General features: G+C 40.4%; 2 protein-coding genes across 5 annotated transcripts; one reads left to right on the top strand and one right to left on the bottom strand.

The window, feature by feature from the left end:
* Positions 1-947: 947 nt before the first annotated feature.
* Positions 948-11,590, top strand: LOC121901446 (zinc finger protein ubi-d4-like). Of its 3 annotated transcripts, none has more exons than XM_042418238.1 (11): positions 948-1,053; positions 2,811-2,971; positions 3,371-3,478; positions 3,659-3,852; positions 5,143-5,235; positions 5,484-5,568; positions 6,052-6,186; positions 6,832-6,963; positions 7,437-7,549; positions 8,530-8,611; positions 9,693-11,590. In XM_042418238.1, exons 1-11 carry the CDS (start codon positions 1,022-1,024, stop codon positions 9,776-9,778), a joined length of 1,221 nt encoding a protein of 406 aa, XP_042274172.1. In that variant the 5' UTR covers positions 948-1,021; the 3' UTR covers positions 9,779-11,590. The 3 variants fall into 3 exon arrangements, with proteins under 3 accessions (XP_042274172.1, XP_042274171.1, XP_042274173.1); XM_042418237.1 differs by having other exon boundaries at positions 3,656-3,852; XM_042418239.1 differs by lacking the exon at positions 6,052-6,186 and having other exon boundaries at positions 3,656-3,852.
* On the bottom strand, positions 10,706-27,552 carry LOC121901445 (sodium/potassium/calcium exchanger 3-like). Of its 2 annotated transcripts, XM_042418235.1 has the most exons (18): positions 26,605-27,552; positions 25,899-26,499; positions 25,486-25,584; positions 23,260-23,336; positions 23,078-23,152; positions 21,902-21,986; positions 20,797-20,900; positions 20,569-20,643; positions 20,001-20,026; positions 19,814-19,867; positions 19,505-19,641; positions 19,046-19,215; positions 16,717-16,987; positions 15,397-15,563; positions 15,192-15,306; positions 14,360-14,472; positions 14,087-14,152; positions 10,706-13,838 (listed from the first exon to the last, which is right to left on the bottom strand). In XM_042418235.1, exons 2-18 carry the CDS (start codon positions 26,005-26,007, stop codon positions 13,728-13,730), a joined length of 1,854 nt encoding a protein of 617 aa, XP_042274169.1. In that variant the 5' UTR covers positions 26,008-26,499; positions 26,605-27,552; the 3' UTR covers positions 10,706-13,727. The 2 variants fall into 2 exon arrangements, with proteins under 2 accessions (XP_042274169.1, XP_042274170.1); XM_042418236.1 differs by having other exon boundaries at positions 19,127-19,215; positions 25,899-27,552.
* Between the last annotated feature and the right edge of the window lie 53 nt (positions 27,553-27,605).

Genomic DNA, 27,605 nt, shown 5'->3' with positions numbered 1-27,605 from the left:
AAGAAGTTTAATCGCAAGTGGCCAAGAGTTTAAAGGATTCATTAAAGATCTTACAAAGAAACCAGAAATCATATGTGCTCAAGAAACCTGGTTTAAGCCAATGTTAGACTTTGTTATTAAAGGCTATGATTGTATCCGCAGAGATAGAAATGAGGGCAGTGGAGGAGGGTGTATGATATTTTTAAAGGAAGAAATACAATATAGAGATCTGGGTAGAGGAACAGAGTTGGCATATTTAATAAGGACAAGAAAGAAGAAGGACAATAACAAAGGAAATTAAATGGCAGATAAGGTTGCAAAAGAGGCCACCAAAAATAATCACATTGATTTGGCAATCAGCTTCAGCAAGACAGAAATCAGGAGCATTATTAAACAGAGACGGAAAGGTGAAGGAAAAGTGGCAAAAGCAATGCGAGGAAGAGAGGAAAGGATGATGGTTTTACAGAGTTCAAAGGAAAGTGGGAGAAAGAGATGAGATAATAATATCAAGATTTAGATTTGGACACACTGGACTAAACATTACACTGTTCAAAATAGGTAAACATAATATAAGTGGATGTGAACGCTGTGGGTAAGAAGAAACAGTAGAGCATGTTATGCTACACTGTCAGAAATATGAGGCAGAAAGAAGGCATCTAATTCAAAACCTCAGAAACATAAAAGTACACTTTGATCTAATAGATATTCTGCAAAACAACTCAAGAAATAAGTGTTATTTCAGCATCTTAGACTAACTAATTTGAGAATATTTGAGTTTTTTAAAATAAATATTGTGAATACCACATTGTGGTCCACACTCCATACCAGTTGGTGGCGGTAATGCACCAATTCGTTGTTTTCCAACCGCCAACAAACCTCAAAGAAGAAGAAAACCCTCCTCTTGTTCTGCTGCATTGATCCCATTGATCCAACAGCATCATGAAGAAATTGCACTTCCTGTTTTCCACCGCGGGAGGCAGTAACGGCCACTAACGGCTCTGCGCAGGCGCAGTGGCACTTCACACAACCGCAACAAGCAAACATGGCGGCGGCCGTCGACAGTGTTGTGAAAGTGTAAGTTTACATTTATTTCTTGTGAGAGTAAAACGACCAGTCATACAGGGGCGAATGTGTAATTGGTTAATCATTGTTTTGCTGTAAAACGCAGGAGAGTGTAAACAGCTAGAAACATCACGTATCCCTCAATACAATGTTTGTCCCAAGAGGATAACGTTATCCGCGGAGCTGCGGTTAGCTTGTTAGCTGTGGGCAAACAGAAATGAGGCGTCGTGGAGCTACATTTCAGCCGCTACTCATTCAATAACTGAACTCCTCAGGATTGAGTATACATGGTGTGACACACAATATTACCAAACTGTTGCTAGTCGCCCGCCAGCAGACGAAGGAGAGAGTTAATTTGCTCTAGTAACCTGTCAGCTTGGCGGGCGCTTTGTTGTTGAGAGGCTCGCTAACAATCAACCTTTTGTTCCTACGTCCCTCCGCCGGAGCTGTCGGTGTGAAGGGTCGTACTGAAGTCATATTTTGGTAATATATGTGTGAGTTCATTCAAGATCTTACAGTCAAAGCTACAGTCTGTGAGCAGCCCTGCTATAACAATGCGACAAATGGTGAAGCCGAGAATTAATACTGTATTTGAGAGGAAGGGCACTCACCCCCCAGTACCATATTGTGATAATTACTCCTCATCGATACGGCGAAGATTGCTGCCGTGTCCTAAATATAATAATGTTAAAGATATTACAAAGCGGTGGAAGTGAGAATGATGAATTACATTGTATGAGGACGTTGTAATATGCAGGCAAAGTAGCAGTGGCTCGTCCAGTTGAGCCATTTGCAGTGATTACACACTGCAGCAAACAAAAAGCCAATCTGTGTGATCCCATAATCAGAGAAGTTTGATATGTGCAGCCACATAACCACTCAAGAAAATGTGTTTTAACGTGAAAACGAGCTTTAATGTGAATGTATACATTTTTTTCCCAACTCTTAATAGAGTTTGAGTTTAACATTTGATAAATGATCATAGACTGATAGATTTGATATATTTGAGCTGATATTAACTTATTGACTAACTTATTATTAACAGCTATGTTGGTATCTGCGTACGAGTCGACAGATTGAAGTACAGAAAGGCCAAATATATTTTTGAGGTAAAACAGTGTTTTGCAGTTGATAGAGAACTTTATTAATCCCAAACGGAAATTAAAGCGTTACAGCAGCCACTTGACCTAAATTAAAATACAAAAACAATGAGGTAGGTAAAAGAAAAAAAAATCAATTAAAGGCTAAATTATATAAAGTAACTAAATATACTAACTGAATATAAAAATGAATAAAATAGAAGATAAATAACTGCAACAATTAGACCATTAATCGATTAGTTGTCAACTATTAAATTAATTGCTGACTCTTAATTGTTTGAGTCGTCGTTTAAGACAAAAATTTGTCCAAATTATCTGGCTCCAGCTTCTAAAATGTGAATATTTTCAGGTTTCTTTAGTCTTCTGTGGCAGTAAATTGAATACTTTTGGGTCGTGGACTGTTGGTCGGGACAAAATAAGACATTCATCTTGGCCTTTGTGAAACAGTGATATATTTTTCACCATTTTCTGGACCAAACAACTAATCGAGAAAATAATCGATAGATTAATCAATGAATGAAACTAATTATTAGATGCAGCCCTACGATTTTTATTAATTTAACTCTGTTGAATCAGTTTAATTCTGCCATATTTATCCAGAAGTTATTATTAACAGCCTGTCCTGCTCTGTGGTATTTGACCTGTCAGTGTCCAACGTCCACATTTCAGGCTGGGCGAGCAGTATTACAGAGATGCCATGGAGCAGTGTCATAGTTACAACGCTCGTCTGTGTGCCGAGCGCAGCATCCTCATGCCCTTCCTGGACTCTCAGACTGGTGTGGCCCAGTCCAACTGTTACATCTGGATGGAGAAGAGACACCGGAGCGCAGGTATATAATTAGCGCTGAATGATAATTCATTATTATCATTTATATTTATCATGATGATAGAATCATATGTTATTTACAAATACTATCAAACAAATCAAGTTATAGAAAGGTCTTGTTTTACCTGCTTGTAGACGTTTTCTGATGTAATGCATCACAGTGGAACACAGTTAATTGCATTGAACATTAAACTGATTTTCTATATGTGATTTTTAAATATTTTTGTCATATCGATTTGTGATGTACATCAATAAAATAGTAGCATGCCATCTGTGCAGAACACAAACCTTACAAGACACAAAAAGGCTAATTTATTCTCAGGGTATTTTCAAAGTGCCATATATCACACTGAGACTTACTTCACCTGTTGGTTCCTCCGTTATTACTGCTGTGTGACATCAGGTGTAGCTCCAGGGCAGCTGTACACCTACCCAGCCCGTCGCTGGAGGAAGAAACGGCGTTCTCATCCCCCCGAGGACCCCCGCTTGGCTTTCCCTTCTCTCAAAGCAGGTATCACAACTGGTTGAACTTTTCCTGTCACGGAAACAGCGAAGGCGTTGGGTTCATTCATGCTGGTATAACTTTACCATTAAAATGTTTTATATCTGTTTATTGCCCCATGAGTAGGTCTGTTTTCACATTTGTGTCCTGATGTGCGAGCATAACTATTTTGCTGAATGTGTGTAGCAGATTTGGATTTGGGTCTGAAGCGTGATGCTTTGGGGGCGGTGGATGGCAGCAGTCTGGAGGCCCTGCTGAAGGGGGAGCCCCTTGATAGGAGGAGTGGAGTAACGGACCTCCGCGGCCCTGAGGATGATGCAGCCACTGTGGAGCCTCCTGCCACCTCTACGACCACTCACACGTCCTCTGGGCGTATCCGCAAGGTCAGACTCAAAGTTGGCTTAACACTCTTCTTTCCCTCCAAATCAGTCACAGTTTGTAGGTGGAATGACAGATTTCTCCTCCAAATCTCTTCTCATCTATTGATAATCTTTAGCCACAATTGAAAAGTTTTCCTTTTCTGTTAAATCATGTACGTTACACATAAATGTCTTGGGGTGTGTTTTTTTCTCTCCATCCTCTTTAAACATGATGTAACTGTCAAATCATCAAACTGTATCCTCTCACTACTCCTTCAGTCTGCTGAGATCTCCAGATTGTCAACGCAGCTACACAGCCAAACCACATATCCACTGGCAGACTGCCTCAATGTTTTTTAACCTAATATATGAAACTGACAACAAACAATGAACAATAACAAATTACCACAGCTCTTCTACAGTCATTCTTATATCACATGAATTCCACAGCAAATTATACAATCCTTTGTAAAGGTAAAATTTGTCTAGTCAGATGCTCAAAACATTGGAACAGACAACTGTGCGTCTTAACTTAGTATTTTCTTTTACTAGCGTAAAGAAATAAACTTCTTTGACCCTCCTTTGACACAAAATAATTCTTAATCAACAGAACACACTGTCAGCAGTTTTCATAGTCTCTTTGCTATTAAGTAATTTCAAAGAAAAACTGTTTCTGGAAAGACACATTGATGTAGAATCTTTAAAATGTCATTTTTCATTGAAGTGAGGTGAGCACCACTAACAAAACTCCTTTCATCCACCTCGAACTCAGAGACAGATTAAATCGGATTTATCTGCACAGCTAGATACCAAGAGACATAGTATGAAAATAGTTGTTTTAACAGCTTTAAAAGTATCATTGAAATAACATTTTACAAAAGTCATTGTTATTGATTAACTCACAGTGTGAGCTATGTTATCATTTCAGCACTGTTTGACTGTCTGTCCTTACTGCCTGCATCAGCAACATCTTTATAAAGTTAGTATGTATCCTTCATAGAGATGCAGGCACAGCTGGTGCTCCGGTAGCCTACTGGTTAAGACGCATGCTACATAACTGCAACGTCTGCGGTTAGAATCCAGCAGTTGACGTTTGTTGCATGTCGCCCCCCCCATCTCCATCATTTCCTGTCATGTCTACACTGTCCCTGGCATTAAAATGCCCCAAAACATATTTGAAAACAAATGTAGAAGGCATGTAGGAAATATCTGAACAGTTTAAAAACTTCTTACCAAGCATCAAACTCTAAATGATGGTTCAAAGGTAATGAAGAGTTCATACAGTGAGACCTAATCCAGACCCTCTCACTGCAGAGAGTCCTGGACCACGACGACTACTTGGATGACCTTGACGATGAAGACTTTGAGGACGAGACCCCCAAGAGGCGAGGCAAGAGCAAGTCCAAGGTGAGTGCTGTGTCTTAATCTGCAGTCAGGTCCACCTTAGGATGCCAGAGGTATGATCACGGGTCAGTTTAAGCGCTGGAGCTAAAGCTTCAGCACATATTGATGTTTTATTTCACCAAATGTCACAGCTTTTTTTGGCTGTCATCAGAAAACACATGAACATGCAAATACATATGTAAATGTTTAGCGCTTTTCTCTCAGTATCACCGTACATCTCAACTGTAACGTGTTCTCCATGGGTCCTTCAGGGTCGCAGTGACAAAAATGGCAAGAAGAAAACGGAGGCTGCAGCCGCAGCGCTTGAGGAGAGGGACAAACCTTACGCCTGCGACAGTGAGTACAAGCTTCCTGCGTAGCGCCTGTGTGTGTGTGTGTGTCATGCATGTCGGCAAGAGAGGCTTTTGCTTTTCCCCTTGAAAGACAAAGACAAGCCTTCTGCTATGCATGGTGAGATCTGAAAGACCCCATCTGGAACTAAAGTTTGACAATATAGAAATTGAAAAAGTTGCCCTGCTGGATGCATTTTGTTGTTTTTTTTTTGTTTTTTGTTTTTTTTCCCCCCCTGAGATGCCACTCCGTGTGTGCTGTATAACTTCCTGCTGGCCATAGCTCACTGCGCAAATGCTCACCTCCGCTGTATGTACTAGCGCGTCAGTCAAAAATTAACCTTGTTTTGAAAAAAAAAAACCTCCATAAATAAAGCCGGTTGTGGGTTGATGTTCGGCGCTGTTTTCTTGTTCCACCTTGGGCCTTTTTGGACGGTAGTTAGCCGCCATCACCATAACACTCTTGTATCACCGTGTGTGTGTGTGTCAGTCTGTGGGAAGCGCTACAAGAACCGTCCTGGCCTGAGCTACCACTATACACACTCTCACCTGGCCGAGGAGGAGGGCGAGGACCGCGAGGAGATCGAGGCACCACCCACTCCTCGCCAGCCTGAGGAGCAGAAGAGTGAGTCACTCTCTAGTGCTGAGAGAGAGACAGAGAGAGGGGCGGGAGGTTTGGTTGCATGCGATGTAGCATGTGTGTGTTTATAAAAGGGAAGTCTCTCTCTCATTCTTTTTTTTTTTTTTTTTTGCTCTTTTCATTTTTTGATTTTCATAATTTTGAATCCCAAATCTGGGATTAGACTCAATATTCCTGACTGAAACATGCTTGCACAGTTGGGATTCCTGGCTTTTTTTTTTTTTTTTTTTTCCAGCATATCATCCATCTTTTTTTTTTTTTCCCCCAACATATCCATCGCATTGCTTTTCTTTTCTGCACGCGACACCGTGTTTTATCAAATTCATTCAACAAGTGCGTGTTGTTAGTTGTCACACATTCATTAGTTTGGGTCATGAGTCAATACATCATCAGCTACAGTAGTTTCTCAGATAAAGGGGTGTTGTCGGCTGACGTGTCGGGAAAAGGTTTGTGAAACTGCAAAAATATTTGATTTGTAAAATATATTTTACTGAAGTTACACAATAAGTGAGTCCTGTTTTGATATATTCATCCGGAGGAAGTTAGTGGTATTCAACTGGTTTTCCATGATAGCCCAGTTTAAAGTGACAGTGTTAATGTGCACTGAACGGTTTCTTCACTCATTCTCAGCAACTAAGAAGGGTCCAAACGGACTGGCGCTGCCCAACGATTACTGCGACTTCTGTCTGGGAGACTCCACCTTAAACCAGAAGACCGGCCAATCAGAAGAGCTGGTATCCTGCTCAGACTGTGGACGCTCAGGTACGAGCCTGTCATGTCTCTTTCCATTAACAGACTGTTTGTTTGCTAAGCCCTTCCTGCCATAGTTACTGTTGCTACACCTGTCAGGCTTTCCGTTCTGTTGTTACAATGAAAACGGTAATGAAGCTTTAAGTCCTTGATTTCAGACAGAGGTTGACATGACGACTGTTGCTAGTGGATTTTATCAGCTGCAGCTAGCTAGCAGAAACACTATTAAAAACTGTCTCTGGCTGAGTTTTAATGTTTCCAGCTGACTTGTTTTAAAAGGAGATTCTTGTAGGAAGGGTCTTAAATATGCACTTGATGGCTACACGCATATTGTGCTAAAAGACTGAGGCTAAAGCTGCAGGCTGAAAGATGATGATCCATGTAGAAGAAATACAGAAACAGCATCGTTCTTGTGTTGCAGTGTAGAGCTACTTAGTCCTCGTATTATTAGTACAATAATGAAAAACGTGCTCTCCTTCCTCCAGGCCACCCAACATGCCTGCAGTTCACACCTGTGATGATGGCTGCAGTGAAGACCTACCGCTGGCAGTGCATTGAGTGCAAGTGCTGCAACGTCTGCGGCACCTCAGAGAATGATGTGAGCACCTTTATGATACTGCTGCTGCTGAAGAAAATGTTGATTTTTTTTTTTTTTTTTTTAAAGTATCTTTCTGTTGTCCCTTTTACTTCTTCTTTACTGGTCACTGAAGTAAGTCTCACAGCAGTCGTGGTAGAACTTGTAGACGGTACTGCAGATGCCATTTTGCTGTGAAAGAATGTTGGCAGTGTTGCAGTATATACAGATGTAAAGTTTGTTTTTACAGCAGCTCATGAAACCAAGAGAAAAACGTCCTTACACTCAGTGTTATTGCAGCTTTTGCATGTTTTGTCTTGCCTAGAACACAACCTAATACCTTAATAACGGCCTTTTCTTCTCATTCCTGAGTGTGAGTTCATAACTGCAGGATGTGTCAGGCTGACAGTGGTTTTGTCTGCTTTTTGTCCAACCAAAATCTGTCCCCGTTGAGACAGACAAATGCACATACCGTCCAAGAGTGTGAATGTCAGACATGTAACAAAACTTGCAGCAACCTGCTAGTAGGGTAGTGACAGATGATGGAAAAAGTCAACAATGTGGTCTAATCCTTTAAAAACATCAAAATCAGTCAGTCAGTCCCCTGAATATTCGATTACTCTGCACTGTCTTCATAATATTACACTTTAATTTTTTAAACTTACACAAATCAAGCAGGAGGACAATTCATTTTACATAATGAAAATCTTAAATAAATGAATTAAGTCATCTTAAAATGAAAGTAAAATTAATATTTTAAAACGATATGAAATGACAAACCATGATGTTAGTGGATATTGCAGCTATTCGCTAGTTTTCTTGAATCCTAGTTGGTGGTTTTGCTCTATTAGAATTGAAGTGCATGAAATCAAGCTTTAGTTTGGCCTTTAGTCCAGTTTTTTTTGGGTGTGTGTAGGCGGGGAGTCTGTCTCACAATCTGTGCCTGCTCAGTTATCTCTTCTTGTCTAATTGGTTGACTGAAATTCACTCTGACCTTTTTGTAGGACCAGCTGCTGTTCTGTGACGACTGCGACCGAGGCTACCACATGTACTGTCTAACTCCCCCCATGACTGAACCCCCAGAGGGTAAGTTGACACTCAACAAGTTAAACAAGAGTCATGTGCACTGTGTTGGTCGTACCTGATATCATCACTTAGTCCAGGGTTACAGTCAGAAGCCATGAAGGTCGCTGCCCAGATTGTCCAAGGTCATCTTAATGATACGCCACGTGCCATCCGGTCTGATCTGATAGGTCGATCAGACTGTCACGTGTATAGGTTAGAAGATGACTGATTGGGGATAAGGTTGGGGAAACTTTGTCTTGTTCCATCACTCCCTGAAATATTTAAAAGTAATCTACTGTTAAGAAAATGCTGAAAATAACAGCTGACTTGCTGACCTCAGTTGCCAAATATATTGTGTTTGTGACCCTTCACAATAAAATCTGCCCTGTATTTGCCACTTAAATGGTTTTAATGTGAAGCAGTTGAAGTAGGAACTGTTGGGTTTGCATTAAAAGTGATGTAATACAGCTCTGATGAACAGTGGTCCGCTCACATTTTTCTGGCCCTGATCGGAGTCCTTTAATATAATACCGGCCTGACTTTCTGATTCTGAGTCCGATCCAATATCCTATATTTACCTAGCAGAAGACATGTGGAGCGACTTAATCAAAATACTGAAGGTCCTGGTTCAAAAAACTATTAAATTGATCAGCTTAAATTATTGATACGTGAATGAATGTCTAACTGGAGAATGCAACTCCTGAAATTGATGATTCTCTAGAGAGACAACGTCTCACTCTGTTGTGGTTGTTCGAGATACAGAAACACTCAGAAATTGAACAGTGGTGTTACAGAGTGGACACTCTTCCCTCACAAATGATCCTCGGCTGAGTACAGACACAAACTTGCAGAGAGAAAATAGCCAATGATTAATTTTGGCCTGCTGTCAACTCTCAGCAATAATGTTAAGTAGCGTTGGTTGATGTGATTTGTAACTGTCGACGTTTATGTTAACTGGTGAAAGCGATCGTCAAACACAGACTCCTGGACACAAGACTTCCATGGAGGGAGACTTTAATGACTAAATTTTAGATGCAGGTTATTTCAACACCACATTGTACAGTAACAAGGCTGATCTCATTGTGTTTGTGTGTTTTTGCAGGGAGCTGGAGTTGCCACCTGTGCCTGGTTCTGCTGAAGGATAAAGCCTCCATATACCAGCAGAACCAGAGCTCCACCCCAGAGTGACATCACATCCACCACCACCACCCCCCCAGTCCCGCCCCCTCTGCAACGGGACCCCACCCCCGAGCAAAAACGTCAGACCTCCTCTCTCAGGACAGAGTTTCAGGCTCTGTCCAGCTGTAGCTGAGCCAGACTGCAGATCGGCTTCACAAGTGTCGACCGGGGGGACTCAAAACCAAAACAGACCTCAGACCAGTCAGCGTGGGGATCAAACCGTCACTACCAACCTGCCTGCAAAGCCCCCCGAGGCTTGCTGTCCAACAAGTAAATATTGTGCGTGTATATACAGTGTAGACACACACACACACACACACACAAACACACACACACACGCACACACTCTCTCTCCTGGACTGTTACACACACTAGATACAGAGACAAGAGAGCATGCAGTAACCATAGTAACTGCTGTCTCCATGGGAGCTCCCAGGAGCAAACGGATTAGCATCACAGCTAATTATCTGCACCCTTTCACACTCAAAGACACAGTGTGGACTGTGGAGACCACAGTTTGTTTGTTTTTTTTTTCTGCCAAATTATCTATTTTTACTCCCTGGATGTGGGGAACAGAAAACATCACCACATACTGTATATGTATTTTCAAAATGAATCCTGTTGTCAAGGAGTATTATTATTATTATTATTATTATTATTGATAGTACTGTTCTGGTTACTAGTGGACTTTTGTAGTGACATTTGTCTGTGTACTTTTGTCTCATCCATCGGAGCATTTATCTGTTCGATGAGGTTTCCCTTAAGGGGAGCCGGTCAGTGCCAAGGTCCATCGTCACAGGAAATGACACACGACAACGACCAGTCACTCTGCTCCACGCAGAGCTTTTCATCGTCACTTAAACCAGCTTTGTTTCATTCCACATCAAAGATGGTCAAAACTGAGTCTTAAGTTCCTGCCAACAAAAAAACAACAACTTTTGGCTTCGACTCGTTAAGCTGGTAGCACAAAATCTTTGGCCTTGCTACTTTAACCATCTTTTAATTGCTGATTCCGTTATTTAACGAAACACTACAACACTGAGCATACACTGTAAGTCGGTTGAGCTCATGAGACTAAAACATTCATCACATTTTCTACATTATTTCCTCATCCGACAGAGCTACATTGTCTTATATGGGAAAAACAAGATTTTTTTTTTTGAGAAGTTAGATAATGCTGTTCTTATCGGGGGAAACTGATACTGGTTCCATATTTTAGCCTGCTGTGTGTTCAATATATGAAAGTTGTAACCATGAAGGCGCATTCCTTTTTCTCAGAGATGTCTTTTGTGCTAGCGTTTTTAGAAACCAGTTTGGCAGCGACGTCAACCTTCAAACGAGTCATTTCTTAAACAGCCGCTGTCAAACTGATCACACACACACACACAGTCGATGACAAACTGTAGCTGCTTTTATCATTCGTCACACTGAGGCAGATTTGCATGCAGATTGCACCTGTATGAATGCACACACACATCAGTTGGTTTTTTTTTTGGTTGTTTTTTTTTTTTTTTTACATTTTATATAACCTGTTATGTCATTGGTATTGGGAGTTTTTTCTAGTAGAATTTTGTAAAGTCTATGGTATAGCAAACACTTCAAGTATATAGCTCCTAATGCATTCTATGTACTGTATTGACTTTTTCTATTTTTGTTATGACTGTGACATGTTTGAATTTATTTGATTATTCTGATATGTCCGACCTCCATTATGAGTATTTGTAAAATGATGTACTTTGTTGTACTATTTTTATTTTTTACATTTCTTTGGTAATGAAGCCGATTTAGCCTGACTGAAATAAAAATCACTTTGAATTTGAATCTTGTGTCCATTGTTGTTTTTCAGCATTCAGTAAAGTTAAACAGAAATTTTTGTTTTGATCAGCGGATGTGGTGCTTATGACCTGCTTTAAATATGTTGGTTTGATAGAGAGAAAGATCAAATGAGCCACAAAACACAAGAAAAACCTCAGTTTATTAGTGGTGTGTGTGTTTCCTGGCTTCAGCACTTGGACAGCTCCCTTCTCTTTAGCCAGGCTGTGGAGCTGTCCGTGGTGCTGAAGTGCAGCAGGTACAACCAGACCTCATCTTCAACTGTGATTCTGACTTAGACCTTGTTGGTCTGTGTCTCATCCATAATCCTGCTTCATGTGAAACCTATCTTACTATTATCCTTCACAATTTGTTTTTTTACTGCTTGTTTTCTACAACTACAACTAAAGCAGTAAATTCCAGAGAAATACAGTCCAGACTGTAAGTGACATTTTTTGTCCTTCAGCACATTCAGTTTGAAATAAAAATATGGATACTAAATTGAAGAGCCAAGCCTCAGCTTTAATTTGAGTAGGTTTATATTAACATGGAAAGAACTGTGAGGAGATAAAACCCTTTTAACACATAGTGCCCAAGGTTTAGGGGTTCAAACGTAACTGGATGTTTCTACTAAATGTTAAATAAAAGCTGTGTGTTGTTTCACCATTAGTTCATCCACAAAAGAGCTCAGACGTGGCTCAAACATGATCTGAGAGCTGCAATTTAGATTGAGGTGGAGTTTTCTGTTAATATGAGGAGTAAATACTGTCTGGACTGTTTTGTTTTATCAATATATGGTTAATCTCAGTGGAAGAATAGGCTGAATTTGTTTAACTAAGTTATTTCAGTCATCATCCTTTATGTTTATGACAATACTTCCCAACCACTGAGGCCAGAGTCAACATGTCTTATTACTACAGCAGCATGTCTCTGTGATTAGCTCCTCCACTCTTGTTGAAAATGTGTTTTGTCTATGAAATAGCTATTGTAGTGACTAGCTGCACTGAAAACCTAATGGACGAGATGTCTCGCTTAACTATACAACTTTATAAAAGATACTGAAATGTGCTTCTTTTAAGTATAGTTTTAACACATCATGCATCTTTTTTGCTTTCCTTTGGTTTAATCATGTAATTGATGATACATTTGATGGAGTAAATGCAGACACTGTTTGGAGTTCAGCAGATAAAAAAACATAACACCCCTCTGTTGAAATCCACGCTACTTTGGATCGATTCCTAACGTGCGTCTTGTCTGATTCTTGTCAAATTTACCACGTTAAATTCAAGTGCAAGTGGGGCAAATTTCAAAAAGATCATCAGTTAGAGCAGCCGTGTGAAAAGTACAGGAGAAATCTCACAGGACACAGCGTTTTATTGCACTCAACAACTTACACCCAGGGACTCTCGCCAAACACAAACATTCAAAAAACACCTCGTAGCGTACAATCGCCTCCGTTCCAGCACAAAAACATGACCTCTGTGCTGAGAAGCTTTTAGGAAAGAGGGGGCCTACGTTATGTACAAGGCCAAGACAACAGTGGCTTAGTGCAATTATCTGGAGCGTGATGATCAGCCATGCTATGCCAGGAAAATACACACCAATACACACAAAGGCGTGATGAAAACTTGACATTAAACTATACATAAAATAACTGCACTGACTAAGAAGCAACTATAGAAACTTACATGTATAATCATCTGGTCTTTGAGGTTACTTGTGGCAGTTACAGTAATAGTAAACGAATACACTTTTGGGATTTTTTCTTGGTTTCAGAATAACACCTTGTGGTGCAAAGATAGTACTGTAGGTAGAATACAAATCCAGTGTTTTATAAATTTGTTGTGAGATACAGTGCATTAACAGTTGGGTGTAAAATCTGGGCTGGAGGTGCTCGGTACAAAACTATGTAAAATACTCATTTATCAAAGGTAAACAATGTAGATCTCGGGCAGCTCAAACATGTACAGCCACCGTGAAATGAAATGAAACTCACCTGTCTGTCACACTTGATTAATAATGGCAGCAGTGAAAAGTGGAAAACAAGTTGGACTACTTCTATAAGTCCGTGTGTTTTACCATACACCATTTGTACGACTGTGTATGTATGTGTGTGTGTGTGCGAGTGTGAGTGTGTGTGTGTCCTCTACAGTCTCTCAAAGCCGATGGAGCAGAGGAGGAAGATGGCGTACAGCAGCAGGAGACAGAGTCCCAACCTGCGGTCCAGCTTCCAGCGGTTCAGATGGACGCACAGGACCTGAAAGACGGAGATAGAGTCACTCTGACGTCGCTGCAGCCAAGATTTAATTTCCAATTTCATCACCTTTCCCATTTCCAGAGTCTGAGAACAAAGTCAAAGGCCGAACCCCCCCCCACCCCTCCCCCCAGATAAGATGATCACAAGTGAGGAAAAACAGGCAGCTGATGTCACACTCTGAAGATTAATTCTTTGATCAATTTTTCACAGCAGTGGTCAGTTAGGGAGGACGGTGGAGATCTACTTACAGTCAGTGTGACTGAGGCCAACAGCAGGATCACTGAGTACACCAGACCTTTGCTGTTGATTGTCACCTAAAAAAATCACATAAAACTGAACATTAACATGTTGCTTTAACATCTCTTTATATATATATATTTTTGTATCTATTAGTGATTTTGTTCTTCTATAGCAATTTGCTTTGTGTAAGGAGAACACCAGTGGGGATATCGCTTTGTTTTTAGGATCATGGCTAAATGCTGTTGGGTAAGATATTTGCTAGTGAAAGCAGCTGATGTTACCACTGATCCGTAGCTGACAATGAGAGTCCTCAGTGCCCAGGGGAAGCCAAGACCCAGCAGCACATCAAAGATATTACTGCCGATGGAGTTGGACACGGCCATGTCACCCAAGCCTGCAACAAACACACATGTACGTTTGCACACACAATTATTATCATTAGAAGGAAGGACTTTGTGCACATTTTGACATCCTGATTTCCTGTGGTGAACATACAAAGACATAAAATGATGCACTAAAAGCGATGTGACATCTTAGAATCTCAAGCTAAATGTAGTTCATAAAGGTGTTATGTACGGATGTGTAGGTATGGTGATACAAATAAAAAGGTAATGAAGGGATGATGCTTTTTTTTCTTCCAAAATGTCAACCCAAAGTTGAAGAAAAATGTATCATGAAATGTTTTTGCAGATAGAAAACAAAAACGTGTGTAAACACTTTTGCAGATTTATTTTATATCTCTTGTTTCTGCCTTTTACAGAAAAGGGTAGTTGCATAAAATGAAAGCCCTAGATGTCATGTAAAAGTTTTAATTAGTAAGACCAAATAAATCTTCAATCAGGGTCCATTTATTAGCTTTTCCCAACACTTTCAGCTGTGATAACTCCAGCTGACTCCTGATTCAGAACACAAGACACGATTAAAAGCTCCAGAAAAAGCTAGTTAACGGACTTTGAGTTAAGATTGTTTTCTCAAATGAAACCAAATTAACCTTCAGGTGCAATATTTTGATTTTATTTTGTAACATATCACAATGTATAAACAAGCAACAGTGTAAATATGTGTTGAGATGGGTTAACACAAACACACACACACACACACACACACACACACCTTGCCGGGCGACGATGAGGCTGGCCATGCAGTCAGGGACACTGGTGCCGGCTGCCAGGAAGGTGATCCCCATAATGACGTCCGGGATTCCAAGTGTGTAGCTGATTATAGTCACCTGGACAGAGATACAGAGGCTGTTTATATTCATATGTGTGTGTGTTTGTGGGTGTGTTTGTGTGTGCGGGTGCGTGCGTGTGTTTCGTACCATCCAGACCATGAGGTAGGAGAAGAGGGCTATCCAGAGCGTGGAGGACAGGAAGGTGAGCAGGTACCAGCGCTCCCACCGAGGCAGGTTACAGTCGGGCACGGTGTAGTAAAGCAGGACGCTCACCGGCCAGGAGAGCAGCCACTTCACACGCACACACCAACCATCTGAGGACATTATAACACACACACACACACACACATTTCCCCACAGGGATCATTACAGATCTTTTAAATAAATGATTAATGTCACACCGACGGATGAGGAAGTATTTGTGAGTCTTCATCTTATCTTTTTTTAATTAGCTCCATTAGCAATAAATGCATCTATTACAGCGGAAAACATGTTAAACAGGTGAAGCAGGAAGCAGAAATGTTTTCTACAGCAGCATGAAATCACAAAACAACTTTTAACTGTACAGAAGACTGAAATTTAGGTTGCAGTGTTGTCAGCACTATTTCATAGAAAGTAGCTGGTTACTGGCTGCTGAAAACATCTCTAGATGTCAACAGATTACATCATCATGTCCTGAGGCCAGTTACATAAATGATATTAATGAGTATAAAACTTGCTTATTGAATAAATATGAATATTAATGAACCTCGTCCTTCCTAAGGCTGAATTATGATTGGTTAAGACCTACTTGTTACTATGGCAACTTGTCCCAGAAGTTGTTAATTAGTACCTGCAAGATTTGTTTAGCTATAGTTAGTAGAGTACAACTCTTTCTTTGTAGAAAGATGTTAAAGATGTGTGTAATCCTAAAACTTCAGTCTCTTTTTGCACTTCCAGAGGTGCCTCATTAGAATTTAAAAACAAGCAGACAATCTTTTAAGCATTATAGTCCTTATTTTCCTGACTTTCCTTATTTTCGGGCACCAGGACAGTGTGTGTTTCATGAGGAATGTAATTGTTTTAAACAGTGAAGTGCCATATTGGCCAGGTCTCCTTTGTAAAAGAGCTTGTGTATCTCAGGAGACTTCCTGGTTAAATAAAAAAATGTTGGATTGACTCGAAATAAACAACAGTTACCCCGAGCAACAGTGTGGCTCTTCGTGTTGTTGTTCGTGTGTTGTGTTTTTATTACTTTTTGGACAACAATGGAGCTCTGTGGCACAGAGGAAGATATATCAGGCTTGATAGGATCAATTTATTGTTTGGTTTTTATCTTTTCATGGGATTTGAGAATAATAAGAAAAATATCAAATTAGATAGAAGTCTAAGACTACTGTGGGTCTGTCTTTGACAGATCCAACAGTGACATGAACATCTAAAATCCCATTCAGCCTCTGCATTTGTGTACTTTCATTAACCACTCACCTGGTATGATGAAAGGTTTGAAAGGAGTGTTCTCCTCTTCTCCTTCCTCCTGCTCTTCCTCCTCCTCATCCTCTTCCTCTTTAGGCTGTGCTCCCCCTCCCGTCTCTCGCCCCGTCTCTTTAGCCCTCTCCCTCTCTCCCCCCAGCGGCGGCCTGTCTCCCTCGGCCACCGTCCCGTTCTCCCTCCCCCACGTCCCGCTACCACCCACGCCCTCCTCCCCTAAGGCTCCCCCGTCTTCAGGGCCGACCCGAGCCCGGATCAGCCTCTGCCTCTGTTGCGGGAGAGAGGGGTGACATCAGAGCGAAGGAAAGGAAAGAGTAAAGACAAAATGAGAAACACGACGGGCTTATATGAATCATCTCTGACTTTACTGCAGCTAACAATATGAGAGTTGGCAGGAGGAGCGGTTAGGCAGCCAGGCATGTCCTCACATTCACCAGAGGGGATTTGGAAAGTGCTGATTGGGGGCATGGCAGAGAGCAGGGGCAGATTTGGCAGTCGCACTTTAATTTGGCTTTGGAAATGTCAAGCACACATGCAGGAGAGTGTGAGGAAGCAGATCTGAAGATTGAGTTCCTGTCTGCTTTTGTGTCGGGGATAATATCATGCATTAGGCAGCACTCCGTGTGTATGTGTGTGTGTGTGTGTGTGCATGTGTTTTCTTTGTGAGCTTATTAGATGGTCTCCACAGTTACAGGATATTTTTGGATATGGAAGCCAAGATCTCTCTCCTCATCTTTCTGTCTATTAACAAGGGATCCAACTTTTTCTCTCCTGATACCTCAAGTCATCTGACATACTGAGTACTGATTGATACCAGTGTTCTCCTTTCCCCCAAATTTAAAATCTCACTGCATAGAACTCATTGGGATCTGCTAAATAAAGTCAATATCAGAATGAGTAGTATTTTAATATCCATAAATATTAGTCCCTCCAGGAAACTGCGATTGCAATAATTTACATAAATTCAAGAAATCCAGGCAATATTTGCTAAAAGCTTGCAATTTTGTTAAATTACCACAAGTTTTCCACATGCAGTGGCCAAATAAACAGTCCGCTTGTGATTTGGACCAATAGTCATATTTTCAGGTTGTGGTAACTTAAGTCATCGCAGTGCATTCAGGTGGAGGATGGAAAAACAAAAATGATGCCATAGACCAAGCAAAACAATTCCTGAATGCTCCCACATGAGGTTTGCATTCAGTGAGTCAGAAGAATACAAGTTGATGTTGTTCAGACAGTAAAGAAAGACATGATCTACCTCAAACACTTTGGAAATGAACCTCTATTTTTATGTTAATGGATTTATTTTAATGGCATTTTTGACTGACTTTATTTGATGCTAATGTTGAGGTGAAATCTTATTTAATAAAGGCTTATAAATGGAACTCAAGAACAGTATTTTCTTTTTATATAACTTTGAGTCTGTTGTTTTCATGTTCAGAAAATACATTTAAATATTAGCACTGAAATGTAGTTGTTTTTCTGTGATATGCAGTATCACACTTTTTATCGAAAGAAGTGATCACATAGGACACATCATCGGTAGAAGTTTTTAAACAAATCGCATTATTTATTTATTTTGCTTGCAATTTTTCCCAATTCCTGCAATTTTACTGGAATGAGAGCACTTTTTGAGAAAAGCCTCTGCAAAATCAAACATTTTTGGCTGCAATAAAAAAACAACAACTGCAAAATCCTGGAGGGACTGAAATATAATGACTAAAAATGTAATTAAAATAAACAAATGAGACCAAGATGAATAACATTTTTTATTAGCCTCTAAACTGCCGTCAATATTAAGCTCGATTCCTCTAGAAATTTGCTGTTTGCTGCTTTTTGTCTTTAAAAGAAACAGCTTCACTTTTCTTCCAGCACAAATCAGAGTCTCTCCTGAGGGCAGATTGTAGGAGAAGTCAAAGAAAAATGGGTTAAAGAGAGATTTGGTCTTTTGAGTAATTTTTGTAGCATAGTGGAGAGGTGACAGGAACCAATGGTGAGAAAGACAGAGTGTGTGTGTGTGTGTGTGGGGGGGGGGTTGACATACAATAGAACTTGAATAGAACTAGGGATGTTGCGATTGCAGTATAAAGTACATGTGTGCACACCAGGACGCTCCTAGGGACTTTTTTAGAAACATTACCACTAAGAGTACCACTGATGTGACACATTTGTCTCCCTTGTGGTCTTATTAAGATGTCACAATTAATTTGACAGTGACATATTGACACTTAAAATGCTGCACAAGCACATTTAAATACCCACCAACCTAGCCGAAAAACCAGGGGAACTTGGCGTTAGGTGAAGGGTGAGAGCGCGTACAGTGTACCTCGTTGATGACCATGCGTCCTGCCATGCGCAAGCGGGTGAAGGGGGGGAAATGCGGGGTGATGAGAAGACGGAGGCTTGCCTCTGAGAAGGAGAGCTGGTGGGGGTGCAGGTTCATCAGCTCATCCACCATCACAACCCCGGAGTCCTGACCGGCCACCACGCACGAGTCTGAGGAAGGAGATGAGCGGATTTTAGAAGGAAAGAACAGATCAAATTAGTAAAAGAATGACAGAGAATGACAAACAGGAAGGAGACAAAGAGGACAGAGTGATAAAAAGCTTGTCCATCAAAGTGGTCTAGTTCTAATTCAGCCGGTTGAGAATCCACACGGGGAACGGAAATGGGTTTGACTGGCAGCCTAAACTGTGTCACTAGGTCTGTTGAACGCTGCTCAGAAACTGATAGAATTCTTTGATGTTTTTGATGCACATTTACAAACAGAAACAGACTCATGTACCTGGCTTCAGCGGCACCATGTCGTTGTCACAGTCTCCAATGTTTCCGACAGCAGTCGTCCGCCGCAGGCCGCTCAGACATGGCTGACCTGCTATGCTGCAGTGTCTTTCTACCAGGCTGCACAGAGATCTGTTGAACCTACGCAAGAGACAGACGCACACACACACACACACACACACACACACACACACACACACACACACACACACACACACCGGCATTAAAGCTTGAGAGATATAGTGTTTTTGTTGCCTATAAATCGTTTAGTGGCTTGATACAAACAACACTGGAGTGAGAGAATGAGACTTACTTCATGATGATTATGTAGATTCCATACATAGAGATCAGGATGATGGTCTCCCACCTGCAAGACATAAACACGTTCATAAACTCCACATGCATCACAATGACAGTCTGCGACTGTGTCTCGAAAACAGATCTGATAACAAAACAACACAGGCTGCTGAAATATTAAAAGCTTTTCATCACAGTCTTACCACAGGACTTTTTCATCATAGATCACCTGCAAATATAATTAACATATACTTTAATTACATTGCAAACATGCACTTTTTACATATCCTATCAAAAGAAACAGAAAACAGTAAAAGAAACTGTACATTTTTTCCCATCGATATATCTATTAAAGTGTATACTTTGGCCTATAAGTACTTTCACCCAATGTGCAACATGCAAACTGCAACTTGCAACATGAGATCAATGCCTCTTGCATTAATGTTGACACATTTATTACTTATCAAAAGAAACATCATAATTTAAGCCCATACATGAGCACGCAAGAAGACTATAGGACTTGTGTGTGTGTTATGTGTTAACAAACCTTTTTAATAAGTCCCACCTTATTTATTCTAGTCCTATACTGTGATGGACAGATATAAGTTGCAGTTTAGGTTGAAAACAAATTGATTTCTTAGGGGATCATATTTATTTCTGCATATTCTGCGTATTTGGGTCAGTGCATAATTACAACTGAAAAAACGAGAAATTACATGAAACATGAAGGACTTGCCAGTGGCCAAGTATTGGATATTCAAGATTTCTCACCAGAATAAGCACCAAGATGGACAAGATGTAGAAGACAGCGTCACGAAACAGAGGCCACCAGCTCAGAGAGATCGGCTGGAGAAAGCAGACACACACACACACACACACACATTGTACATGGGATGTAGAGTCAGATCAGGCAGATGGTGAAACATGTAATCCTGCGATCAAAGTCTGGGAAAAAAAGAGAGTGTTTATGCTGAAAGAAACAGGACACAGCGTACGTACCTGTCCGGAGAAGATGCCACAGAGGCCAATGATGACCAGGATATTAAACACAGCCGATCCCACGATAGTTCCCACACCCACGTCTCCTTTCGTGATAAACACTCCTAAAAACAAAGAAAGAAAGAGCAAGCCATAAATCATCAGAAACAATTAATTTAGCAATGATGTGAAACAGTGCAAGAAATGATGGATTGTATCTCCCTCCAAGCTGTACATAATATCTCTCCTTCAAATAGAAATATTGTGTCTTCAGTTCATAACCACAGGGGCTGAGCAGACGTCTTTAATCTTATACTACTGACTGTGTGAATATTGCCTAAAGTCACTCTGATACTTATCAAACAGTCTTTTTTTCCTTATGAGGACTATTTTTTTTCAGAGGTGATATATGAAAGGATTTATCAACTTCTTTGAGACACATGAATTTAGAAGCAGAGTTTTCATTCTTCCAGTTTCTTCCAGTTTCAATGACGTTTTAATCAACTGTACCTTGTGTCTTCTATCAAAAGACAGTAGAGTTGAGTCCCCCAGGCAGTGTTTACCAATCCCTGTAACCTTTTTGATTGTTTCTGCTGTAAATCCCTGACGCTATTTCCAAGTTCCAGTTTCAAACTACTGTTGTTCATCCTTCTTTTGACTGAAGAAAAATAGTCTTGCTGTCAGCTTTGTGACAGTGCAACGTTCAACCAGTCTTAAATGTGTTATTTAGCTTAAGAAGTAGGAGGATTTACTCAACCTGTAAAGGAATGCTTTAGTCCATCTGAAAAATTCAAAATCCAAATTTGGAGACACATTGTTTTCCTTTTATAGTATAGAATTTTTTCCAAAAGCCTTATTCAATTGTGAAAAAACAGCTTGTGAGAACATCTGGGTCAGAGGTAATTTGCAGGTGAGCTGGCAAACCATCAAGCAAAATGAAACGCACTCGTCGTCTTTGTTCACGTCTAGTTAATGTTGGAAAGCAGCCAATCAGTGCTGCTCCCTGCGTACACTTGACTCCTCTCAGTCCTAATCAGGTGAAGATTTATGTGATTGCAGGTAATTGGAGTGCCGATGGAGCAATCATTGTGACAACCCGTTAGAGTGAGTAATTGATTAGACTGACCAATCAAAGAGGTGAAGAGCTCGGGGGCGGAGCTCCCAGCTGCCATGAAGGTTGCCCCGGCAACATCCTGGCTGAGTTGAAGGTTCTAAAGGGACAGAGACAGATGAGTTTCATTAAATTAAAAGGTGATATTCGACATTTTTCTTATTGCTAACAAACTGCATGAAAAAAACAAATAAATCAAGTACTGCCTGTGAAAGCCTGATAACTTATTCCTTTGTGCTGTAGACCTCCACTGTTGTCCGAAAACTAATAAACACACCGGTGAGCTACACTGTTGCACTGGTTCCTTGATTATGATGAACATGGGCACTGTAGTTTATTTTGAGTCGACCTGACATTTACCATCCTGCTGCTGTTGATACTCACGAATACACCAAATGCTTAGTAACCTACAGCAGAAAATATGCAGCATTTACTCCTGTTTGAGAAAAACTACAGTCTCCAGCTGTATTAGGAAAATCTACAGTGTTTTTTTAAAATGAAATTATATATCTGTGAGCTGTTTTTTTCCTTTTTTGTCTTTGCTTTATAAATGGGCTTAGGTCTGAGGGCCACAGACAGGCTTTGGAAGTGATTGTGTATTGAGAGACGGACAGACACACTGTTGGTTTTGGTCTTTCATGGAATTTGTTGACAATAATAAAAATATAGAATCATGCTGGCTTTATGCTTTAAATATACAGGGAAATGAAATATTGTGCAAGTTCTTATCCCGTGTCCCTGTGTTAGTTTTTCACTCTGTTTCACTTGGAAATAAGTCACAGTATGGAAACTAAATACACTCTTACTGCATTTTCACTGTGACTTTAAATATTTTGGGGTTCAGAAAACACACTGATGCTTTGGTATAATTCAGATTAGCACCTGAGGATTATCACCTTTATCAGGGTGAAGCTGAAAGTTCATTATTGACCTTACAAACAGCAGTTAGCCAAACAATGTCACCACATCGTCCATTTGTAGCTGTTATGGAGCTTTCAATCATATCACATGATCTTCCTCAGAAGAACTTTGAACATCTACAATTACATGACGACCGGGCGATCTCCAGCTGCTGAAAAAGATCATGTGATGCAATCAAAAGCTCCAAAACAGCAACTAAATCAAGCCCAAAAATGACACTTTATGTCTTATTATCTTGTTCTCAACCACATTATGAATGTTAGTTCATACCTCTGATACTTTTTCCAGCGATGGCACAAAATAAACATCACACACAATGGCCAGCGCGTGAAACATGTAGATAGCCTGTGAAGTACAGGAGACACATTATTAGGTCCAGGTTTGTGTTTCTGTGAGCTTTAACGCAACAAAATGAAGCTTTTCAGATTCTTGGCTTAAATTCCAGCACTCACGCAGAGAACATGAAGGAGTACCGCTCCCTGCCTCCTCTGCTCCAGAGTAAAGATGTCTTCAGGAAACTCACTGATAGCTGAGAAAGAGATGGATAGAGAGAACATGATGAATTTAATGAGGGAGGTTTAAATCATTTAGAGAAACAAGAAACAGCAGACCCTGAACTAGAGGAAAATAAATGACGATGATGTTGATTAATTTATTAGTCAATGGACAGAAAATTAATCAGCAACTATTTTCATAATTGATGAATTTTTCAAGCAGAAATGCCTTTGTTGCAGTTCCTCAGTTGTGAGTATTTGCTGCTGTTCTTTCTCTTTTTCTTTGTTGTTTTTATCACTTTTAGATTTAAAATTTTTACTTTTTACATCCAAGGCATTACATGATCAGAGCACATCTCTCAAATTCATCTTAAATCCCACTCATGTTTTTTAGTGGATTCGTGACTAAACCAGTTCAGTTGTAATTCAGTTTTTCGCTCATTTTCTTTGACATCACTCCTCTTGTGACTTCTCACTATTCTTCATTCCACCTACACCCTGGTTATTATATTTATGTTCTTTTCCACCTCTTCCAAAAGGCAGCGATTCTTAAGAATTTAAAGTCCCCCTCTAGTCAAAAATGTGTTTTTCTTCTCGTTCCTTCAGTTGAATGTTTGAGCTTCACTGTGCAGAATGATGTGCAGCCACATTCATCTGCTGAACGTTTTGTCTGCGCTCGCCTTAAATCTGAGTTAAAGGTGCGTACATGTGAGCATGATTTGTGACACCTAGTTTGGAGCCAATCCTGGTCCAATATGCAATTTGCACAAGTGTGATGTGGAAACTTGAAGCCTCTACTTCACATACACTGAGAGTGGACTTCACAGTAAAGTAGGAGACATCTTGTGTCAAACTGTTACACTTTTGAAATATTTAGATATTCATAGATTCTGGACTTTTCAATGAGGGAGAATTCATTTAAAGTATTTTTAACAAGGATATTGAACTTTTAGTGGAAAAACCATATCAGACACAACATATCAATCAAAGCAGATTATCTTCCACGTCTTAAAACGTGTCTGCAGGGGGGTCTTTAACCTTAACAAGCATTTATTTTGGCTGGTTTAGATAATGCATCATAATCATCCTCTTTCTAGCTGCAAGGTAATGTTTTCCTAGAATGTGCTGTCTTGCGCATCAGCTCAAACAAACGCCACGACTCACTGCGCCATAAAAAAAGCTTTTATTATGAGGCAGCGCACGGCAGTAATCTGGGAAGCTGCTTCCCAAATGACTTTACCCACAAGGTTTTCTGATTCAGTTGTGAGACAGGATTTCTAACACCGCCACAGATGATGAAGGTCACAAACAGCCGAGTGAAACAAGTGTGACAAAAGTGGATAAGATTCTGCACAGAGGGAACATTGTGCAGTCAGAGACTAACACGCATCACGTGTAGCGACGGGGACACAGATATGGTGCGATTTTATGACAACATGTCACATGATTTTGTTTGGACACCCTGATCAAACGATATATTTTTATCATCAAGAAAAAGATAATATCCTTGAAAATAGCTATACGGTAACTGAAAGAAAATGTCTTTGAGGCCTTTAAGTTTGAGTCTGCACTGTATTTCCCCGAGGCATCAGGTCAGGAAAACCTTTTTTTTTTTTGATATACAGCTCAATATATTCTCTATAATTGGCTTCAAAATCTCCTCATCTCAGCATCAGACTGTAAGACTCTCATCACCATGTCTCTCTCTTAGTCTTTCAAACAGCTAAATAGATCCAAGCATGCGAGCTGCTGATGAGAGGGTACTAATCAGCAGGTCATTACGACAGGGCAGGCACTTTGAACAGCTCCAGATGTACACGGCATCCAACCAGAAATTCAACATTCAGTTTCCTAGCAACCATGTCCCTCAAAGGCCTAACTGTGTTTAAACATCTAGATGTGCAGAGTTTGAAGAAATGAAGAATGAGGTAGACTGGAGAGGTGGGTCGATGCACAGAGGAGATCGCACACGCTCACGCTGCCTCGGCACACTAAACACACAGAATGATGTTACTGTGACGACACATTTATTACTGCATGAATATCCAAACTTTAATCTTTAATGGTTGAAATGTCACCGGGTCTTCATGCTCACAAGTGACTTTGTGAGTGTTTTTTTCTATTTTTGTCTCTCCTGTCTCATATAAACATACACACATATAAACACGGGGCAGCATGTCTCACCAGTTCTACTGTCCCTGGACTGATTGTTGTCATCTTTCGGCTGGATGAGCTCTCTCTTGGAAAAGGAGATGCCACCCTTCACAGTGGGTCCATGGGAGCCTATAAAGGGATTATTTACATATAATTACATACACTAGCCGACTTATAAACCTACTGATTCATTATTATTTTCATGTATGGATTTTTTTTTTATTGAATGAGCACCAATGTGTTTGTGAAACATGGTGAGTTTATAAAAAAAAAACCTTCACTCACTGCATTACTCGTTATTAGCCTATCTATATTATTATTATATTATTACAACATAATGCTTTAAAATAATAAACAGCACGGTTATAGACAGCTTAAGTAACAGATAATCCTACTAAAGATGCAAATCATGGAAGTTTCAAGTAATAATTTTCGACAAGCACCTGTAACATCATCGAAGTGAAGGATCCAGGCGGCTGCGACCAGACCGACTCCGCAGAAGCAGAGCCGGGGGAGGAGCAGCGTCTGCCTCGGTCTCCTCGGCGCCTTCATCCCGCCAGCCGCCGCCGCTCGCCGGGCTCCCCGCTCAGAACATGCCGCCGCCGCCGCCGCTGCTCCCTCACACACCGCCGGCCTGATGATATCCTGCTTACAGACTGGATCCGACTGGCCTGTTGCTTTCTCTTTCTGATTTATCGTCTTTCAGCTGTTTTGGCTTTGGGCTCCATCCACGATCCAGGATTCTGTCAAAGAGGTTCGGCCTGTCATCAGCATCTCAGCATCCTGCACCAGTCAGTCCGCTCCAACGCAGCATCCGCGTCCAGAAACTAAAAGCTCCAGCAGAAACACAGACAACGAGTCAGCCGCCAGCTCCTCCTATATAAAAATATCCCTCGATTCAGACCGTGCTCACATCCCTCCTGTCCTAAATCTGGTCCCTCCTCCCCTTCTTTAATGTTTTTCACTCCGGGAGGAGGTGTTTTCCTGGAGTCACAGACAAGACCACCAGGGAGCGCCTTGAGCTGGGTGGGGCGACTGGAGAGACTGGCAGCATGGGAAGGCATGGAGGCATGGACACACTTTAACATGCAAGCAATAAAAATGAATAATAAAATCTATTTTGTGTCTTAAAAGTTATCAATAACTGACTTTCTTGCAGCCTGGATTGCTTGAAGTTGTCATGGTTGATCTGTCTTGCTTGCTGTAATGAAAAATAAAGGGTTTGGTTATGCAGTTAACACCAACTTAACTAATCACTCTTCCTAATTAGGGTCTAATGAGGTAAAGCCTGGAAGAGGTGAGGCCAAGACAGTTTTCACAACAGGAGATAAACTATAAGCTAATCTGTTTATTTTACCCATCTCTTGTGAATTAATACATGAAAGAATCAACATGTGACTGTAATAATTTAAGTCACATGACAACTTGCTGTAGCAGCTGGGACAGATTTTCTGAGTAAAACTTCAATCAGAAGTAAATAAAATCCTAACGTTGTACACAAACATCTTTGGTAACTTTTGACATTTGTTTTTCTGATTTAAAAATATTTCATATATTATTTCTTCTATTCTAAACCAAAATGAAGCTTGTTGGATTTTTTAACAGAAAACATGCTGCTGTGTCACAGCAGGAAAATCACAGGTTTAAGTGATCAAACTAATGATGACTGAATTCCATTTAGCTGGTTCAGGTTCAGGGTTCTGGTATTGTGTGTACTGGATCACCATCACACTATGTGGCTTACCAGGACAATTCAATAGTTGTTATTAGTAACACCTGAGCTGTTCCTACTGGGACAACTCAATATATGTCTTCTGTTGGAAAACTAAACTTTTTCACTAAAGGTTTCCAGCAAGTTACTGTATGTCAAAATATCCAGTTCACACAGGTTTCTGAATTCAGAATGTTTGCAATCAAATTGCATGAATTGTCACCCACTCAATAGTCATTTATATAATATGAACATATCTTTCTGAACTAAACTCACTGCTATAAAACAATTTTAACTTTTTACCAAATTCCTAATTAATGTGCAATGCAATTTTTTGCTAGCATTTCTGTAAAAATGAAAATATTTGTAAAAAACTTTAGACTTCAGAGTAGAAAACACATTAATATTCAACTACAAGACCACGACCCTGCACAGGATA

The sequence above is a fragment of the Thunnus maccoyii genome, chromosome 8 (genome assembly GCF_910596095.1).
Source record: "Thunnus maccoyii chromosome 8, fThuMac1.1, whole genome shotgun sequence".
NCBI lineage: Eukaryota > Metazoa > Chordata > Actinopteri > Scombriformes > Scombridae > Thunnus > Thunnus maccoyii.
This window is presented reverse-complemented; position numbering and strand designations above follow the sequence as displayed.

Excerpts from the sequence above, each read along its gene's own strand:
- LOC121901446 (XM_042418237.1), top strand. The coding sequence starts at position 1,022 with ATGGCGGCGGCCGTCGACAGTGTTGTGAAAGT. Across the intron at positions 5,569-6,051 it reads CAAACCTTACGCCTGCGACA|TCTGTGGGAAGCGCTACAAG; the intron begins GTGAGTACAAGC and ends TGTGTGTGTCAG. Across the intron at positions 6,187-6,831 it reads CCAGCCTGAGGAGCAGAAGA|CAACTAAGAAGGGTCCAAAC; the intron begins GTGAGTCACTCT and ends ACTCATTCTCAG.
- LOC121901445 (XM_042418235.1), bottom strand. The coding sequence starts at position 26,007 with ATGAAGGCGCCGAGGAGACCGAGGCAGACGCTGCTCCTCCCCCGGCTC. Across the intron at positions 25,585-25,898 it reads TCACTTCGATGATGTTACAG|GCTCCCATGGACCCACTGTG; the intron begins GTGCTTGTCGAA and ends ATCCCTTTATAG. Across the intron at positions 19,868-20,000 it reads TATGATGAAAAAGTCCTGTG|GTGGGAGACCATCATCCTGA; the intron begins GTAAGACTGTGA and ends TATGTCTTGCAG.